We start from the raw sequence: 20127 nt of genomic DNA, 5'->3' as shown, positions 1-20127 counted from the left end.
ACTCAGACAGGTTACTCACGACGCCGCCAGAAACGTGTGCTGTGGTTGTGAAGCTTTGACTATCCTATAGGCATCTTTTTTTTAGAAAAGTTCAAGCGTAATATCGACACAGTGCTTCGTTCGGATAGTAATGGCTTACCGAGCTCCGGTTTGTTTTCACTTTGTCGGCTGGCTCTCTTAGCGGTGGTCGGAGCGGGTTCATCACTGTGACTGCTCCATTTTTGAGGCTCTGAAGTGCCGACATCAGCTGCCAAAATCAAGTAAGTAGCTTTTGTTTCACTTGGGTTTATTTCATGTTTTACATTGGTTGGATGTTGAATTAGGAAATGGACAATTTGTCGGTAGGTAAGTGATGCTATTTCGATAACAGATTAAGTTATTGAAGGGAGCCAGGAGCAGCGTCTGTCTCTTGCACATACTAGAGTATCATTGCATGTTGTTTACAGTCTGTTTATGTGCTTCCAGCTTGTTTCTCACCGCCAGCCTCTTCCTCTGTGCCCTGTGTCAACCATGGAGACCACTGAGGTGACTTTGGCTATCAGAGGAGAAACATCCCCAGGTATGTCTGTCCTCCTTGTTGTGGATCAACTACTACATAACCGTTAACCATTTGTTTGATGTATAAGTTGCCATGTAGTGAAATGTAGTAACAGTATAGGATATTTTAATAATTGTGGTGATATTTGACTTGTGATGTGTACATATACACCTTTGTAAGAGTTGAATTAGGTTTCTTGGAAAAAGAGGAGGTTAGGATTGTGAACATATTCAATATACCAAGTTTTTACCAACAGTCAAAAATGAGGTATACTTTAATTTAAATGAGGCATGTTGACCATAATATTTGTGAAACCTGTGATAATAAGTTGGAATGAAGTTGGCTAGACAAAAGACAAAATTGGGTGATAATTTATACAATATGCTTTATAAATAGTCAAATCAAACCAGGTCAATTTAGACCCAGGTGGACAAAAGTTGCACGGACAACAAGAGACAACAAGAGGTTAAGGAGGCATCTCTAACATCGAAATACTGTTGTTAAAAACTGTAACAGTTGCTATTAATGTTATTCGTATTGTTGTTGAAGATACCTTAGTCAACACATCGATTTTTAAATGTTTTAGGTGAGGTGATTGCAGTTACTGGTGGCTGTGAAACCTTGGGGAGCTGGAGTCCTCAGAAAGCTGTGATCTTACATCCTGATGGAAATGATGGGTAGGTTAAACTCATTAAAAGCACACTTTAAAGATATAAGTGTATATTTTTTAACCCTTTTACATGCAAGTAGATATCATATTTCTTCATTTCCTCTCTAAAAATTTCAATGTGTGTGTTAATTTCCTGACAGAAGTACGTGGACAGCAACCATCACCATACCTCAGGGAGTTGTTTCCAAGTACCGCTATTTCAAGGGCTTCTTTCTGGAGTCAAAGGTGAGCGGAGTCTTCTGTCTGTATAGCGGTGAAGCTGTTACAAGTGACACATTTATTTTGATACTGATAAATTGTTACAAAGATAAATATGGGTACATTTGGTTGTTTGATGTGTTGCAAATGTACTTTTGCTCTACTGTCAAAAGTGTTGTTGTGTGTGATGTGATGATTTCAGGTTTTTCTCGGTTTGTTTTGTTTTTTTGCCGTCAATTGATACCTGTCCTTTTACAGCTCATCAAGACGAAATAGAGAGACACGTTTCGTTAACTTGTGTGTTCAAGTTCCACATTTAAAGCACACGTAAAGAGCAGACCGCTCACAAGATCTCACGTTTCTATATCCGTAGTTATTTTCTAAGATGAGCTCGAGGTCAATGTTGTGGAGCAGTCAGCCCTTGGCAAACTGCCAGCTGGCATTCTCTAATCTCAAACCGTGAAGTTGAAACCAACATATGCACGTGAGCTTTTCCTGAGCCTCTGCTGCGTCAGTTTGTTAGACTCTCTTTTTAGTATTTGTATGTTGTTTTTTTACTTCAAGGGTGGAGCTCTCATTGTGTGAGACTAAAAGCCTGCCCTGACTTGACTTCCTCATGTTTTTATACAGTTTTTTTGTGAGGCAGCTCACTTTGTAATTTGCTTTGGCTTGAAGTTCCTGTGAGCTGAACCTTGTCATTGACTTTCTTTCCACAGTTGATGCAATGTACAAGGAGTTTCTTTGTGTGGTGATTTATTCATGCAGTTTGAGTCATATTTAAAATTTAGTCCAAGCACCTCTGGATGAACTGTAGCAGCAGTATGAACTTTTGTTTTTGTTGCTGTTTTTATTCACAGTGTAATATTGTATTCATCTCAATCATGATGTAATGATATCATGGTTGAGGTCAAAATGTGTTGCTGCAAACGCATTGTTGCTATAGATAATGGTGGTTTATTTACAGAAACTTTTTTTTTTTTTTTTTTTCCCCCTAACAAATCCATATTTCAGATTTCAACCCATGGTGGCTAACTGACCTAGCTGGGGATTGGTGACTATACCAGCTCTAATTACTTTCTCTGCCTCTATTCCAAAGAAGACTCGGAGACCAGACTGAAAAGTAGTTCAATGTATCTGAATTTGAAAACCCTAACATTGTACTAAACATTGGAATTGCAGAGTGCAGATGGTCCCCGTCAAGTGATAGTCAAAATGTGGGAGACCCATCATCAACCCCGCACGATGAGCCCCACAGGTATAAAACAATAACAACAACAACAACAAAAAAATGTTCGGTGTGGTTGGGTTTGGCAAAGTGTGTCACATTCAAACCCATTTTACAGCTCCCATTTTTCTGTTTTGGGGAAAATGTATGTAACATGTAATGCACATTTAAAATAACTTTGATTTAGATGTGCTGTTTATGCTTTTAGTTAGTATTCACATTAAGTACTTGAACTTGCACTGTTACCTCTAAGCCAGACATAACCAGCCAAGTAGAACAGACATTAGTTCACTAATTAGTCACAACAGACAACAACCTTGATGTTCTGCTTCAAGCTAAATGCATGTGCATGTTTGGTGCAGCATTAGGCAGGAGGGCGCTTAGAAAAGTTATAGACAGGTGGGAGGTTTTGCATTGTGTACGTTCAGATTGCCTACTGCAGTTTTAACATATATTATTCCAGCAACAACACTTACTGGAATAATCTATAGCCATAGAGGAAGCACTGCAGTACAGTAGATGTCATGACCTCTTATAGTCAATCTGTCTGATTCAAAGCACCAAAGTGTTGGCTTAACACAGACAAAGCTTATTCAAAATGAGCTTGATAGGAAGAATAGTTACAAACATGTCTGCACCCCGCTTGATGCACTTTTTCCAACCTGGCCTGTCATCTCTGTCACCCCATCATTATGTTTTTGTTTTTTTTTCCTTCTAGCAAAGCTCACTGAAATAATGAGGTTCATTGTCTGAATTACACTCAGAGATGTCTGTTTTTAGAGTTTTATTAAAATGCTGCTAAGTTAACATTTAATGACATGTTGAAATACTTGCTGGAATCAAATGTGGTTTGGTGGTTTTTTTTGCTAAGTCGACTCTCTTGGAAGTTGAGGCATATCAAATTCAGAGCAAACCACAGTTGCATAAATTCTGTTTCTCGTTTTTAAGAGTTGAAACTGAGGTTTGATATTCACTTTGGAAATGCTCTGGTTTGATCTGACCTTGATTTTTTTGAATATTTGAGATTCTTCTTTCCTTTTTCTAATTCCCTTTTCCTTAATTGCAGCATCACACCTGAATATTGATGATGGACGATTTGGAATTCACAGTAAGTTGGATTAAAAAACAAAAACTAGACACAATAGCTATAAGTACAATCGTTCATCTGGGAGCTCTCAATTTTCACTTAACTACTAAAAGCTTCATGAGATGGAACTACTGTAAAACTAAATTGCTTTCTGGTGTACTTTAGCCCCTTTGGGAATTGAATGTTGAATGTTGCTATTAATAACATTGTAGTCACTTCCTCTTTTTTTTGTACAGCAGAGGTTTTGAGGTCATTCATTATAACATAAATGGTTGTCTCTTCCTTACTTTTGTTGCTGCCACCAGCTCTCTGGTCAGCAGTCATGGGACAAAGTGGATATACATTCTCATCAAATGCTTCCTGTCTGTGTCCTCCCTTTCTGTAGATGGGGTGAATTGTGTTGACTCTGGGTGGCTGACGTGCCAAACAGAGGTTCGCCTGCGTCTGCATTATTCTAGGACGTCTCCGGTGTCCATCACTAAGAAGAAATTCAAGAAGTCTCGCTTCAGGTAGGAAGGACACCAAGGTCAAATTTAACACCAGACAGAGAAAGTTTGATGTGAAAGCGACGTGAGACAGATCGGTGGATCATTACAGTGTTACTCTACCCATCTGTTACTACAGTGAAACAGAAATCCTGCATACAGTTTGAGAGTAAACATAATTTTATTGCATCTTTTATTAATGTTTTGATGCATTACTTTTTTTGTAAATATATGTGGCTCTCAATATGAGCCTATCTGTGTATTAACAGTTTGTTTTACCTGCCTATCCAGGATCAAACTAACATTAGAGGGCATTGAGGAGGAGGAAGACGAGGAGGAAAATGAGCTCAGTCCTTCATCATTGCACAAGATAAACAGCACTCTGGAGATCAGTATGATCAGTGCCAATGGCTATAAGTCTCGCCACTCGCAGCCTGAATGCGGGTATGCTCTGGAGCCCACACAGTGGACTGAGTACAGTATCCACACAATGGACCCAGACAACCTAGAGCTCACCTTCGAGTTCTTTGAGGTAATGGAAATACTGGGAATGGGAATACTGCTCCTGATATAACTTAATAACCTATAAAGACGAGTATTGAATGGTTAACTAATGCAAGTGAAATTCTCGTCACAATTTATATATTATGGTTTCATTCAAGTACTAAACAATCATCTGTTCTTACAGGAGGATCTAGGTGAGCATGTAGTCCACGGGGACACTCATCCTGGCCAAGTGGGCACAGCTTGCCTCCTCTCCTCCTCTTTTCTGGAGAACGGCAAGGACATCGGAGTAGCCACAATTCCCATAATGGGTCGAAATTCCAGGCAGACCATCGGGAAAGTCAGAGGTAAGATTTTGAACCAAAGACAGGATGACTATGATGTGAAGTTTTTTTTTGTTTTTTTAAAAACTTTAATTGAAAGTCTCTCTTAAACCTGTCACCTTCTGTTCTAGTGGACTACCTGGTGATCCGGCCCATCCAGGGGCTGCAATTTGACATGAGCTCTTCGTTCACCAAGTACTGGAAGAAAAGAAGCACCCTCGATGTGGGCCACAGAGGAGCTGGCAGTACACATGCAGCCAAGTAAGCCATAACAACAGCTTTTGGATATGATAGAGTGATCTGTATAGAACTCACACCACCAAATGACTAGTTAATAGCTCAATATGTCCCTTGTCATCAACTTTTCAAAATTTCTGTTTTTCAGGCACCACAGAATCAGGGAGAACACTATAGCCTCTTTCAAAAGTGCTGCTAAACATGTAAGTTAATCAGATGATTAAATATTTACCCATTACATTACATCTGCCTCAGCCCTTTTAGTCATGTATTGATTGTGTTGATTTAGGGTGCCGCCTACGTGGAGTTTGATGTTCACCTCTCCAAAGATGCTGTTCCCATTGTTTACCATGATCTGACATGCTGCATATCCACCAAAAAGGTACAATAAAAACCCTGTTGGAACTTGATGATAGACTTACTGTATGAAAATGAGTTGGTAGTGTTCAAATGTGCCAATTCTGTATTTTATGTTGAATTTTAGTATTTTAAAAATATTTAGGAAAATGGTCAGTAAAGATAATGTATAACACAAGTAAATTTTAAGTTATGCTGCATGATCTTCTAGTAATTAGTAGGATGTGTTTAATGCACTTTCAGAATATTTTATATAAAACATTCTTTTAGACTGAATCCTTTAGTTGAAATAGAGCACAGTGGGTTATTTATTTTTTATTGCAGTCGATGTACACTTCCTTGGCCATATGTTCCATATGTAAACAATTGATTTTTTTCCTCTTGACAGAAAAATGACAATACTTCTTTGGAACTTATTGAGGTGCCAGTCAAAGACTTGACCTTTGATCAGCTGCAGCTTCTAAAGGTAAAAGCCTGTGCTGGTTAAACCTGCCTGTCAGGGGTTTATCACATTATCTTGATCTGATCTCAGCCCTGTGCATGCTTCTCATTCAACCTCAGGACAGATCCATAGGGCTAAGCTGCATTGTGAAAATAGGCTTTAGAGCTAGTTAAGAGCTTGGTGCTTTTAAATAGACCAATATGCAAAAATAACTTTTCTATGGGAGGGACATACCTATATGCATTCATGTTTTACAAGTCACTAAGACAGAAATTCTGAGAAAAAGTCAGCATTTCCCACCACAGCTCTACAACACTGCAACTAACATCTGACACACTTCACTATACCAAACACTAATCACTCATCAAGGCATATCCAGTTCATTTTCTTCACAGTAACTCATTTTGACCTATTATTCCTGCTCACCCATGCCTTGTTCTCTGATTCTTAGACGACTATTAAGCTCAAACATGTGCAAGACTTTGAACTGTACATTACATTTGGAGTAAGGCTTGGTGATATGGACAAAATCAAATAGCACAATATTTTTGACCAAATACCTCAATATCAATATCACGAAAATATTGTAGGAATGACTATTGGTGCTTTCACAAAATTTTGGATGAATAATCAGCAGTAGTGTGGATAGAATGACTAAGTTGGTAAACACAAATAATAGAACAGCTAGAACAGTCGGGTGAGTCCAGAACATTACATAACGCAATGCAGCCTTTAAAACCATGGAACACTTACATCATATCAAGTTTATCAATGTGATATAGAAATATTGCCCAGCCCTAAGTTGGAGTTTGTATTTTGAACCCAGTCAGTGTTCAACCGAAACTGCGCCACCAGAAAAGCACGGCTGTGATTAATAATCTTATTAAAAGTTTGATTCTGTTCATACCAGTACCCGGATCTTTGATAGTGGGACAAATCTGGTTTATTACAGCTTTGCTCCTATTTTTTAAATGTATATATTATATTTAAATTATTTTTTACCATTGAAGTGATTGCTGAGAAATGGGATCATGAAATGTGCTACAAAGAAGTCTGATAAGGCAGAAAACAAAAGACAATCAGACAGGTTGTATACCAGCCAGACTACCTGAACCACTTTATTTGGAAATAAATCTAAAAGTGAACACTTACAGTAATAGTCTTTAATAGATATTTTGGCAATGAGCTGGGGAGATTTTGACTTTCCCAGCAGCTAAAGCACAGGTGGTACTACAGTAATTCCATTACTGATTGCTCCATTCCATTTAGGCCCATTATACACCTGGTATATTATCATGTGTACTGTATCATACATCATCTGATTATGGCATCTGATCCACAGGCCTTTGCATTTACACCTGCTATATGAAAAAAACACACCCAAATTAAATTAAACCACCATTAATGTTATTAATTACAAAATATCTGCTGTGATCATGCAGAAACACTATGTGTGCAACCACAGCCAAAGTACAGTTGGTGAAAGTTAAACCAGGAATGTGATGGATTATTTTTACAATTATAGTCTGAATAATAATTTTAACATTTGCTTTTGTTTTCTCTTCTAAATGTGTTTCGGGATCTGTATAAAAACTGCAATTATTGCATGGCTGCTTGTATTTCTGGCCCCATCACACTTTTTTGGCAACGTCACCATGCTCCCACATCTCAGCAATTAGCTTGATGAGCACAATGTTACTGATAGGAATGATGGCAATTACAAAAAGTATGAACAGAAGACTCAAGTTGAAACAAACTAAACTAGCACCTTTTTTTAACCTATTATTAATATTAGTTGCATCTATCAGAAATCATAGAGGCTGTGATAAGAGCCATTAGTCCAGACCTAAACCTACGTGACATGCTTAAAATAAAAACTGGTTTGAACCTGCCCCAGCTAAAATCAATATTAAAAGCGCATTATAAAGAAGATGACACATCAGAACCGTGCCAAAAAATGATGAATATTTCTCAAGAACCACAAGAGTCAATACAAGATATTTTGCTCAAAGCCATCAAATTAAAAGACAGACTGCTCTTTGCATCCAAGGAGAGCATGTTGGAGGAACATGACGGTGAAGATCTAGTCATAAAGAAGTTTCTGAGGTCAGTGGGTACTGCACTGCTCAGCGACAATATGAAATTCCAGATCTTGATATCCTGGATGCGTCATATGAAACCCTGATTGAAAAGGTCATTGAAACAGTTCACTTTCAGGCTGAGGGATTCAACAAGATAAAGAGGAGCACCATCAAGAAACTCTGAGTGGCTGAGCTGTAGACAACCAAAACACTTGGAACAGTTTACATGGCTCCTCATCAAGCCAGGACACACAGAGCTCTCCAAGGAAAAAGTGAAAGCAGTTCACTCTTCACCTGAAATGAAACAGATGGGGCTGGCTGCCAGGAGCAGTGACAAATCACAGAACTCCAAGCAAATGGCAGAGGGCAAGGACACATGGAGGAGAGGCTGTAGGACATGGCAGGACAAAGTAGAGGAAGGAAACTGCAGTCAAGCTGATGCAGAGCTCCATGGCAGGTGAAAAAAACTTCAGAGGGTTGCCAAGGCTCACTGCCACAGCTGTCAAGTGTCCCACTGCTGCCACTACTGTCTGCAGCAAGAATGCATGAATAGGAGGTTTCAGACAAAAACAAGTTGTTGACAGGAGCACAAACCATTGTTTAGACCTGTCAGACTAGTTGAAGAAAAACTCATCTCAATGATGGGGAAACTTAAAATGGTGAAATGTATCATTTGATGATCTAGCAATAGCAGCACTGTGGGATACAGGTGCCCAAGCAACTGTAACAAATGATCGGTGGCAAGCTGCACATCTGCCCAATAGCACTATACGAACACTAGATGAACTTTTGCCCAGTAACAGGCTTTGCTGACGATCAGATGGAAATACCATTTATGGAGAGGACACCAGTACTGGTTTCCAGTGACCCCATTGTTGCAGATGATCCTATCATTGGCTTAATGTAATAGAGGAAGTGAATACATAGCAACTTAAACAACAGCAGGGTGTCATAGCCAGTGCTAGCACCACAGAAATTGTGAACATTGCTTTTTACATTGACTCTGGTTTGGCAGAACTTTTATCCAGTTAATACACTTTCACCAGTCCAGTGGTAAAGAGACCATGGTACAAACTGGCAAGAGCTTGTCTAACATCCATACAAGAAAGACACCACAATGCTGTTCTGAAGTAGTATTGTTCACCATGAAAAGGGGTAACGCTTTCACTGTCCCTGTCTTTATGATCAACACCACAGGACACAGTATCACACTGGGCCCATGTGTCAACCTGGGTCACAGATGTCAAAACGGTGTTTCCAGCAGCTGCACAATCTGCAACACAAGCAAGCCCAGACTGCTCAGACATGTCCCACCACAGGCATTAGAGAAGTTTGGGAGCCCCACTGTCGCATTAGATCACTGAACTGGTGATCAACAGTTTCTAGCAAGAGAAATGCTCAGGGAGGAATGTAAAGCCTTTGCCAAAGATGAGAGTGATGTAGGCTGTATACCTTCACTCCGGGACACGGTTCCTTAACAAACTGGACACCATTTCAAAAGATTTACATCATTGTGCCTAAGTCGTTACATCAAGAAGTAAAGGACTTGCAGGAGTTGACAGGGGTTTACAGTCAGACACTCATAGCCCTCATCACTCCATGGGGTCTATACCAAAGGGTATCCAAAGGGATCTGTTTTGCCCTGACTTCTGTGCCTGCTGAATTTTAAATGAGTATGGACTAATGTCTGTGGGGTTTTCGTGATGACATCTGCCTGCCTTTCCTGGATGAACATGAAAGGGCAGTCCTACATCAATACAAGCAATGTGGAGTTAATCTCACAGTGACGAAATGTGAACTGTTTATGTCGAGAGTTAGATTTTTGGGCAGGATTGTGTCAACAGAAGGCTTCAATATGGACCCAGCAGAAGTGACTCCTATACAGGCTCTTAAAGAAAGACACCCTGTCACAGTAAAAGTCAGGCAGATCCTGGGCTTCCTGTCTTAATATAAGTCATATATTCAAGACTTTTCTTGCATGGCTGAGTCCTTTTATGAAAAGGCAGCTTCTGTTTGCTGCCCCACCAACTGCTCAAAGTCCTAACTGTCAAGAGTTTCTAAAAGAGGAACAACAAAGAAAGGAAAGCTAGGACCACTACCCTCAGCAACATCAGCGTCAAGGACAAACAATCAATCAATCAAAAATGAACCATAACCCAACCCGCCAATCCTAGGCCAGACCTATTCAGACCTAAATGAACCATTTGTCCTGCACACAGATACTTCTCAGGCAGGACTGGGAGCAGTGCTGTACAAGCACAGTCAAGGCAAGCCGGTGGTAATAGCCTATGCGTCCAAAATGCTCACACCTCCAGAGAGAAATTATTACCTGCACTCTTGGAAGCTACAGTTTCTGGCGCTTAAGTGGACCATCTGTGAGCGCTGCTTTCTGTGAGACCTTCCAGGATCCACTGTTTATAAATAATTTTGTATTTATGCAGTATTAATGTTTGTCGGTGTGCTGTATCTCTGGGGTTGTCAAGTGAGAGGAGTGGAAATTCTGGAGAGCTCCACACCATCATCACGAAAACATCATAGTTCTTATCCATATTATCTGGGAATGTAGAAAATGAAAACACTTTTGGAAGGCGGTACACAACCTGACTGCTACACCAATAGAATTCCTCTTTGGCACATGGGACGCAGGATACTAGACCCCATATCTTTGAAGAGGATTAGAATCATATATAGTGAAGAAATTCATCTTCCACAACTGGAAACAGCAAAGACCTCAGTGTTTAATTTGTTCATGCAGATTCAGAACAACACACTCCAGCTGGAACTTGCCCCATAAACAATAAGGGGGATATTTTTCTGAGAACATGAGGACCTCTTTTGGACCTCTGGAAAACTGTTGTTCATGTTCTGTGATGTGGTCAAATTTGTATTATTTATCTTAATTTCTTCTGTAAACATTCTTCTTTGCCTTTTGTCATTGTCATGTTATAGGATGAAAATAAAGAAATAATTGGGAAAAGAAAAAGAACAGATGTGAAGGTAAAGAAGGTAGATTTTATCAGCAGAGAAAGCATGATGGTGGAAAGTAAGTGAACAGATACTGTTTTGTTATAGTTGTAAAGTACAGGAATAAAGACATTGTTGGTTTCATGACAGTCCTGCATCCGCTTGAGTCTCTGGCTGGAACATTTTTTATTGTCTCACAAAATACAAACAGAAAAATCATGAATCGACAAACAAGCCCTACCATTTCTACCCCCCTTCAAACCAATTTACAAGTCTAAACCAACCCTTGATCAATGCACACCTAAAACAAAATCAGCAATAAATATTATTTCTGTCCTTCAATTTTTACTGTACCTTCATCTTATAGCATAGGTAACATGCAATGTTAATACTGTAGAACAGCACTGACAAGAAAAAGAAGACTGCTATTACTAGTTTAAGTCTGACGTTTCCTCTGGTACTCAAGTTTCAGCGTATTATAGCATAATTATTTTTCAGTCTAAAAGCTACCTTAATCATTTCTATTGCTTTGGTGATCATTTCTTGGTCTATTTAAAGCAGTCTAGCTATTCATGACGACATCCTTTCACCACACATAACAGGAGAAAGAGCTTTTTATTCTTTGAAGATAATCTGCTGAAGTTAGCAAACCTCCCAGTATACATGATTGTGGTATGTGTGGCTATATGAGTGTGAATCATCGCTTGCTTTCTTATGCTAGGTGTTAAGCATTACCTGGGGAAACAAAGCAGATCATTTTATGACTTTGAAGTAGCCCTATGGCCCACTTAACATTGACTAAGTAACACAGTTTGTTGTAATGTAATCTTTCATTTATAATTAATGAATGTATGCTTTCTTTTTTGCACAGCTGGCTCACGCCACTGCGATAAAAGGAAATGATCACAAAGGTATGGACATATTTTTTGTGTTTTGGTTCTTTTCTAGAAAGTGTTTGGACCTCCACAAGAACAATCATAAGAATCAAGGTCTTCTATCTCTCACGGTACAGAAAGTCAGAAAGTAACTGTTTGTTTGTTGTTCAGATCTGCTGGACGATGAAGAAGAAATTGACGAGCATCAGCCATTCCCCTCGCTCTCACAGGTAAAAGACTTGATCATCATTATTAAATATCTTAAGTAGTCAGTATAAGTTGTTGCCCTTACCTTCATTAGGGCAATAAACTCCATCCACCTTCTCCCCTTTTAATGGCACTGTCTAACAAATCTATGTAAAATACCTATATTAAAATAACCTGTTTTTTTCATTAGTTATTAGCTATTTCTCCTCCTCCACTGTCTTATGTCATGTCAAAGTAATTCAATAAATAACATCCTCCGTACAACTTTTACAGATCTTCCAAGCGATTCCTGAGCATGTGGGCTTCAACATCGAGCTCAAGTGGATTTGCCAGATGAAGGTGATTATCGGTGTATCGCAACAGTTAGTTCGGTGGTTGGTTTCATTGTGAAATATGTTCTCCTCACAGTAAACTGATTTCATTATTGCCTTGTATTGATAGGATGGATCATGGGACGGAAACCTGCCATCCTACTTCAACATGAATACCTACCTCGACACCATCCTGTCCTGCGTTCTGCAGAAAGGCGGCAAAAGACGCATTGTCTTCTCCTGTTTCGACCCGGATATCTGCACCATGTAAGTTTGCCCCGATTTGATCAGGGTGTAGAAACTGCATACTGCTAAGAAACTCAATAACCTTACATGGTGATGCAATTATTGGCCTGATTTATTTAGTATACAGATGTTGATCAGCATGACAAACTCAGGTTTCCTCTCTACTACTAAAATGTTTCAAAGATTGGCAGAGAGATTTGTGAATGTATGTGAAATGCTTTCTTGACATCTTTTCAACGTGTTCCCCTCAGGGTGCGTCAAAAGCAGAACAAGTATCCCATCCTCTTCCTGACCCAGGGAATTTCAGAAAGGTATCCTGAGCTAATGGACATCCGCTGCCAGACAACTCAGATCGCCATGAGCTTTGCCCAGAGCGAGAACATTCTGGTGAGCAATAGTTGTAGAGATTCAAATATTTGTCATAGTAACTACAGAACTTTCCACAGTCTAGACAAGATATTATGTAATACTTCAGTGTGAGGAGTCAATAAAAAGGCAGGATGTATCACCTGAAACATTTTCTTCACTCTCAGTATCTATAACTGCTAATTAGTAGGATTAGCACAAAGAAGAAATATTTGGCTTGGTTTTGTTCCAACTCCTAAAAACTGCTCCTGCTGCGCCTTTGAGCAAAGGCTTTGAAGACATTGCTCACCACTGTCAGTCAAAACAAGAGTCCTCATAAAAGACAAGTCTGCAACAACAGTTCTGTGTCAGCTGTTTCATCACAAGACATCCTGAGTGGTTTAAGGAAATGAAAAAACTGACTCTAGACAGTTTATGCAGCATAATCTGAAGAATGAACAGTATTGAGGGAATAGATTCAGTTTTTAATTTAACTTTTTTTGTATTTTTTTCTTTGTATTGTAATACCTTAAAATATGTCTGGTGGGGGTCTCTCTTCTCACTGGTCTTCCTCGGCTCTCCTTTTAGGGAATCAGTGCCCACACTGAGGAGCTGCTAAAGCACCTAAGCTACATTGGAGAGGCCCAGGCTAAAGGTCTGGTGGTGTTCAGCTGGGGAGAGGACAACAACGACCATCAGAACAGAAGGAAGCTGAGGGAGCAAGGAATTGATGGGCTCATCTATGATAGGTGGGTTAAAATGCAACCTGCTTTTCTGTGGCTGCCATGTTGCTCCTTAAGGCCTCAAATATTTAACTGTAGACTAGAAACTAGTGATGGGCAGATAAAAGATTTTATCTTATATCAGGATTAAAAACTCAACTCAAGAATCCTGGTGAATTTTCATTATCGAGATAAACGTGGATATCCTCACGTGAGCTCATTTACACACAGTCTTATGGATTTCCTGATTTATTTTAAATTGACATTTGCCACAAGGGAGAGCCTGCATCTATCCAGTCATTCATTACTATGGCTGAAGGCTCAACATATGAATGATTGGATATCAGGTTTATAAGTAGATTTTTTGATGATGCAATAAAAATGAAAATGTAATGTAAAGTGATTCCTGTATGTTTTAGGTCTATTTAAAAGCATTTAAGCATAAGCATGATTATTTTGTGACATTAAATTTTCATATCATCCCATGCCTAATAAAAAACACACAGATGTAAACACAACCATATCTGTGCTTCACATCTAATGTTAATGATCAGTTAAAAGCTGCTTTGTGTGGCACAGACTAATGTCATCAAATGTGAAAAATACATAGAGCATGTTTTTAGCATTTATTTATCTAATCAAATATTCAGGTACTACTTTGCACCTTCTGGATATTCCTGTTGATAATATCATTCACATAATTATGTGTCTAGTTAGAAGCTCTGCCGGTTACACAACACCCTGTACCACAGACTTTCAAGCACACCCTGTGCTGTTGTGTCTCTGTCAGCCTGAAGCACCAAAGACCTGATTATTGCATTCACAACGCTGTTCCTCATCACACCACTGAATGATTACAATGCCTGTTTTTATCAGCACTGTCTTTCCCAGGGTCAACATTATATAAGCAGGCATTGGCAGACATGTTTGTTACTTGGCATCTACCACAACTGTTGATAAAGATGGTTTGATTATGCATCGAACATTTTGCGTGTCACAGTACTGTTACATAAAGCTTGGGTTGCTATTAGGGTGAGAGTTCCCCTTGACTCAGCAGGGCCTGTTGTTCAGCTGTTTCTGTTCTGTGTTTCATCTCACCGTGATATTTGCTTTAGATTTCTGTTTGACCTTTGGCCCAGTCCCTTTACATACCCTGCAAAAATCTGTCCATCAGCTTTATATGTATAGTATAATCCAAAAGTCCTTCTTTTAACATCTCAAATCGTAACATGATTTTACATCTCTAGGCTGTTGTTATAACTTTGCCTCTTTCTTACAGAATTTGTGAATGCTTCGTGCCATCTCCAGATTCCCGTAATGTCTTTCTGGTTCCTGGCTGTGTTTCTTTTTATTTGCCTTTGGCTGGTTTTTGTTGTTCCCCTTTTAAATACTGCCTGAAAGCCCATATCTTACTTATCAATATGCAGCATGAACAAAGTAATCGCCCTTGACAATGATACAAGAAGGTTGACTTTTCTAGACTTAAATACTACAGAGCTTTGTGTTTCTGTGGCAATTATTGATTTATGTTATAATGTTTTAAACAACTTGGATTGTATTTAAAGTTAAACTTCAGTATTTTTTTAACCTGGACCCTATTTTCCCATTATTTTTTGTGTGTCGTGACTAATGGGGACAACTGGTCCAGTACTGAGTGACAGCGCTGCAGCGTGCAGCTGTGAAACGGGCCACAGTATAAACCTTTGGGGCAGTAGCACCTTGTCAGTACATCCACTAAAAGTACTTGTTTTTGCCACAGACAGACTCATAAGTGTCTCATAACATTATGGAAAGGACCATACATAGAAATCAAACTTTTTTTCTGTACTTTTTGCTCGATCTGGTCTGTTTGTGGTCGTGTCTAATCTAGTCTCGCAACAACAAGACTTGATTATACGTCGCAAAAAAACAGACTGGATCAAAGGTGAAGACAAATACATTTTTTTTTTGTCTGTATGCTCCTTTCCATAATTTTGTCAGACGCTTAAAACAACAATCTGAGTCTGTCAGTGGCAAAAACAAGTACACTGACAGAGCTGGACTGATTTCAAAAATGATCCCCATTAGTTAAATAATGGAAAATTGAGTCCAGGTTGAAAAATACTGAAGTTTCCTTGAACAAGTTTCTTTGATTAGTCAACTGCTTTCTTTATCATTTCCCTTGCTGTCCCTAGCCGATCGCTAGGTCACGTCTTTTTTTTTAAATGGCAATGATTTGTTTTGGATAAGCTTTGAAATGCCTCTTTAGCTTTAGCTTTTGCTTGGTGTGACTCTCAATACCCATCAGCTTCATTACTGAAGCAGAAGAGGCACATTAAATACATTACTTAATTATTAGTGCATGTGCTAGTGCTATCTGACATATTGGGTTTTGTATGAACCAGAAAAAAAAAATTATATATATTTATTATTATTATTATTTTAATTTAAATTCCTAGTTTAAGTCTAATTAAGTCAAAGGAAATGTTTATTAGCACCAAGCCACTTTGACAACCACATATACTCAGTGTGTAAACTTGTAAACGTAATAAAAGTGAATGGGATGGATGGTGCCAAATAACGTTGATCCAAGAGAAACCATTTAAGCCTTTTATGTATACATGTAGCTATTCACCTCTCAGCAGCTTTTTCAGATGTCACAGCATATTCTTCACAAGTATTTTCCATTATTTGCACCTAAGCTCTGTTGGACGGTCTGCTTTGTACTACAGTTTGGTGATTGCACTGGATGCTCTTTGTAGGCTTCCAAAATGAGTTGCACTGCTTTCATTTAGTGATGCCTTCGGTGGCCTAACTCATGAAAAGTTGAACACAGAATATATTTTCAGTTTTTTTTGCTTGACAGACATTTTTCATTTGCCATACTGACTCAGGACTTTTTAACCCTGACCCTTCCTATAGGCATATGGTTCTGTCAGTCTTTGCATTTGTCAGTATTGGCTGGCCCTAATCTCCTCCATGGCTTAAACCTTAACCTTAACCTTAACCACCTGTAACCAAATACCTTTGTTGTGCAGGAGTGGAAATAATCATCTCTTTGCATTTGGTCTACAATTGAGCCTGTATAGCTGTGATAATAGGAGCAAATTAATCTTTCTTTCTACATAGTTGACTAGTGAGGATGTTGCCACACATGCAGACTGAACTGGTAGCATGAACATAATCTGCTTCAGAGGAAGTTGTTAAAGTAAGCCAGATAAACCTGCAGTAAAGTCACAAAGTAAACATGTCAATTTATTAATCTTATGTTGTAAGACAGGCCCTCAGGCATGCTTCACAAAATGTGGCACATGCCAGGCAAGTAAAAAGAGCAGTGAGATGCCCATACATGTATAGATGTAACACAAAAATCACTCAAACATTAGATGAAGGTTCACGTCACTGTCAAAATGGCAACCGGTGCATTCATCCCTCTAGCTAAAATGATGATGTCATTAACATGGATGCATGAAAATGAGTGTGGAGCTAATGCATGGTTAAAGTATACTTTTACTAGATAGGTTGGAGCAGAACTGGACTAGTTGCATCTTGCCCATGGATCTTCTACCATTTCATCTACCATGTTTTGCTTCTATCAGCTAATTTCTTTTTTTTAAGTTAAAAATTAAACCATAAATGTAAATGAAAGTTTTGTTTTACATATATGGAGTCTTGTCTGATGTAATACATACTTATGATCTTACTTGCATACAGTATGTAATATTTATTCCTATTGATTTTGTGATGTTTATTTCATACACATCACTAAGCCCATCTACTCATCAGTGTGAATTTAAAACTTTGAGTAACATTTAGTTAATTAAATGTTTTTGGATAAGGAAGATTCTTCTTTGATTTTTTTATTTTTTTTTAAACTCGTCAGACATCAAGTGTAAACTGAATATTAACTACTGCCACCCATCTAACTGCAACGATGTCTCCTCCTTTTCCTTTAGTATCTGTGATGAAAAAGGAGAACAGCCAAACATCTTCCAGGTAGAGGAGCAACACTCCCTGCAGGAGGTCATTACAGAGGAGACCCTAAAGAGCTCCACCTGTTCCTGCTACTCCATTCCCTGCACCGTGGCTCCTTGCAACGACTCCAAGACCCGTACTGGCAGCGCTGAGTCCGATTCTGGCCTCAGCTCCTCTTAAATTTCCCTCAATTTAAACCTTTCACAGGACCTCATTGCAGAGATGTACTCAAGAGGTCCAAGGTTGATTTTTTTGGGGGGGGAGAGTGGGGGTGGGGGGCATGAAACAAAAACATGTACTTTGCTTGAAAATGACAGATTTATGTATATATTGATCCAAAAAGTGATTGAATACTGACAGGATTTGATATGTTTTCCACCCTTCGTGCATGGTCACAATAGTAAAACCATTTCAAACCATCTCCACTCCAGTCATTTACAGATGTTTGCCATTGTCATGAATCTTTACATTAGTTTAATTAATGCTGAGGTGGGTGTATTACCAAACTATTAAGGCAGCCATGCAAATGTTTTTTTTTTGTTTTTGTGTGAGAAAGGCTTGTTTAGGGAATCCAAAAGGTCTATTCATACGGCTTCATAATAGTGGAGGAATGTCAAATTGTGAAATTATACTTGACAGTGGATATTTTTTTTTAGCCAATATGTTGCATTTCTTTATAGTGCAAGTGCTTAAATGTAATGCATATGATATTTTACAGGTGGAAAATCAATTTTTAAGTAAATCATCAGGTAAAGGATAATCCAGGATGATGAACTGCTGTTTTTCTGTTTCTTCTGTTATGTCTTTTTGTGCACGTTGCCATCCATTTCAATGAAAACTGTCCTTTTCATTGTCTCACATCACTATGAGTACAGCTACTGGTGCTTTTTTTTCAGATATGAGAAGCACAGACACAACACATCCATTGCTGGGTCACATTTGCGCACCACTCATAGTCCAAGAAGTGTGCGTTGAGATGACTAATGCTGTTGATGAATAGACTACAGCTGTCGCCTCTTGATGGATAGACTACAGCACTTAGAAGAAGCCCACACGACTGATAAAATTCCTGTTGAATGGACGGTTGAAAGCACTTCATTTTTCTTTCTGCACCTTTTAATTCTTACCGTTATTCTTTAATAGCAGTTACTGTTAAGGACATGGTGTGTGTATTCGTTTTATCTACCTGGTTTAGGAAAAGCAGAAGAATGTTTTATTTGCGATAGTGCACATGCTTACCACAGCCTTAATGAGGGGGAAATCATGTCTTCTTTTTTTTCCTGCCTTTTCTTACAATATCACCAGTACCTCACTTATCAAATATAAGAATAGACTCCTGTACAGAATTAGCATATACTTGCCTATTATATGGCAGATTATCTTAAGTTGCGCTTGAAATGATCAATCATTTCAATATTGCAATAGACTAGTGTATTAGTAAAATTGATTGATAATGCTGCATTTTGAGCACAGCAAAGCAAACCCATACTCTGTGTATAATATGTCTTATTGCACAATCTACAAATCCTCATGAGTGAGTCATGCATGGTCTATATATCTGTATGTATGAATATGGATGACTCCAGTGTGTAATATTTCCTGCCACTTCAGAACCGTGTGTAAATTGAAATGTAAATAAAATCAAAACCTGTATTTGCTTATTTTATCTTTGACTTTTTTCTCTCTCACAACACCTGATTCTTTTTTTTCCTTTAGTAAAAAATGCTGGGGGTTCGTCTTGCATAGTGATTATGTTGAGAACAGGAGGTTGATCTCTTGATCTGAATTCATCTGAATTTTGCACAAAATCTTCAGGGTGATACTGCCATAAATTAATTACATTTATCACCATGAATAAGACACGCTATCGACTAGTTTTGAACAATTACAGAACATGAATTACTAACACATCTGAGCTTTAATCAACATATTCAGTATTTTGTTGAGAGTTGTTAAGTGACATAAAATTACATAAACTAAAAAGATGTCAACAACCTTAGCCACAAGTCTGTGCCAAACACTTGAGATATGAAAATCTTTGAATCCATTAGACTTAATCTGGAAGAACTTGGTCAGTAACTTAACTTTATATTCACAGATGATGACAGTTTGATCAGGCGAAGCACATTTACAGCAGGCTGTAAAGTAAGGAGAGGCAATTACTTCTCTTTTTGTTTTCTGCTGGGTGGTTCTGTCAATATGACCATAACCATCCATCAGAAACATAGGCTAGTTGTGATTTAAACTTGGAGTGATAACACCATTAGATTAGTTGGAACAGTTGTATAGCTATAAAAAAAATTAACTGAGCAGCATTTTTGACACTTGGTAGATTTTTTTTGTAATGTTAAACTGG

General features: G+C 38.5%; 1 protein-coding gene across 2 annotated transcripts; it reads left to right on the top strand.

Moving 5' to 3' along the window:
- Positions 1–19422, top strand: gpcpd1 (glycerophosphocholine phosphodiesterase 1). Of its 2 annotated transcripts, none has more exons than XM_053336822.1 (20): positions 1–260; positions 466–559; positions 1125–1215; positions 1352–1433; positions 2586–2661; positions 3698–3739; positions 4104–4227; positions 4495–4735; positions 4892–5054; positions 5162–5291; positions 5416–5470; positions 5557–5649; positions 6013–6090; positions 11983–12022; positions 12158–12216; positions 12467–12532; positions 12635–12771; positions 13002–13137; positions 13684–13844; positions 17753–19422. In XM_053336822.1, exons 2-20 carry the CDS (start codon positions 511–513, stop codon positions 17949–17951), a joined length of 2022 nt encoding a protein of 673 aa, XP_053192797.1. In that variant the 5' UTR covers positions 1–260; positions 466–510; the 3' UTR covers positions 17952–19422. The 2 variants fall into 2 exon arrangements, with proteins under 2 accessions (XP_053192797.1, XP_053192796.1); XM_053336821.1 differs by having other exon boundaries at positions 1349–1433.
- The last annotated feature ends 705 nt before the right edge of the window (positions 19423–20127 follow it).

Source organism: Scomber japonicus, chromosome 17 (assembly GCF_027409825.1).
Source record: "Scomber japonicus isolate fScoJap1 chromosome 17, fScoJap1.pri, whole genome shotgun sequence".
NCBI lineage: Eukaryota > Metazoa > Chordata > Actinopteri > Scombriformes > Scombridae > Scomber > Scomber japonicus.
This window is presented reverse-complemented; position numbering and strand designations above follow the sequence as displayed.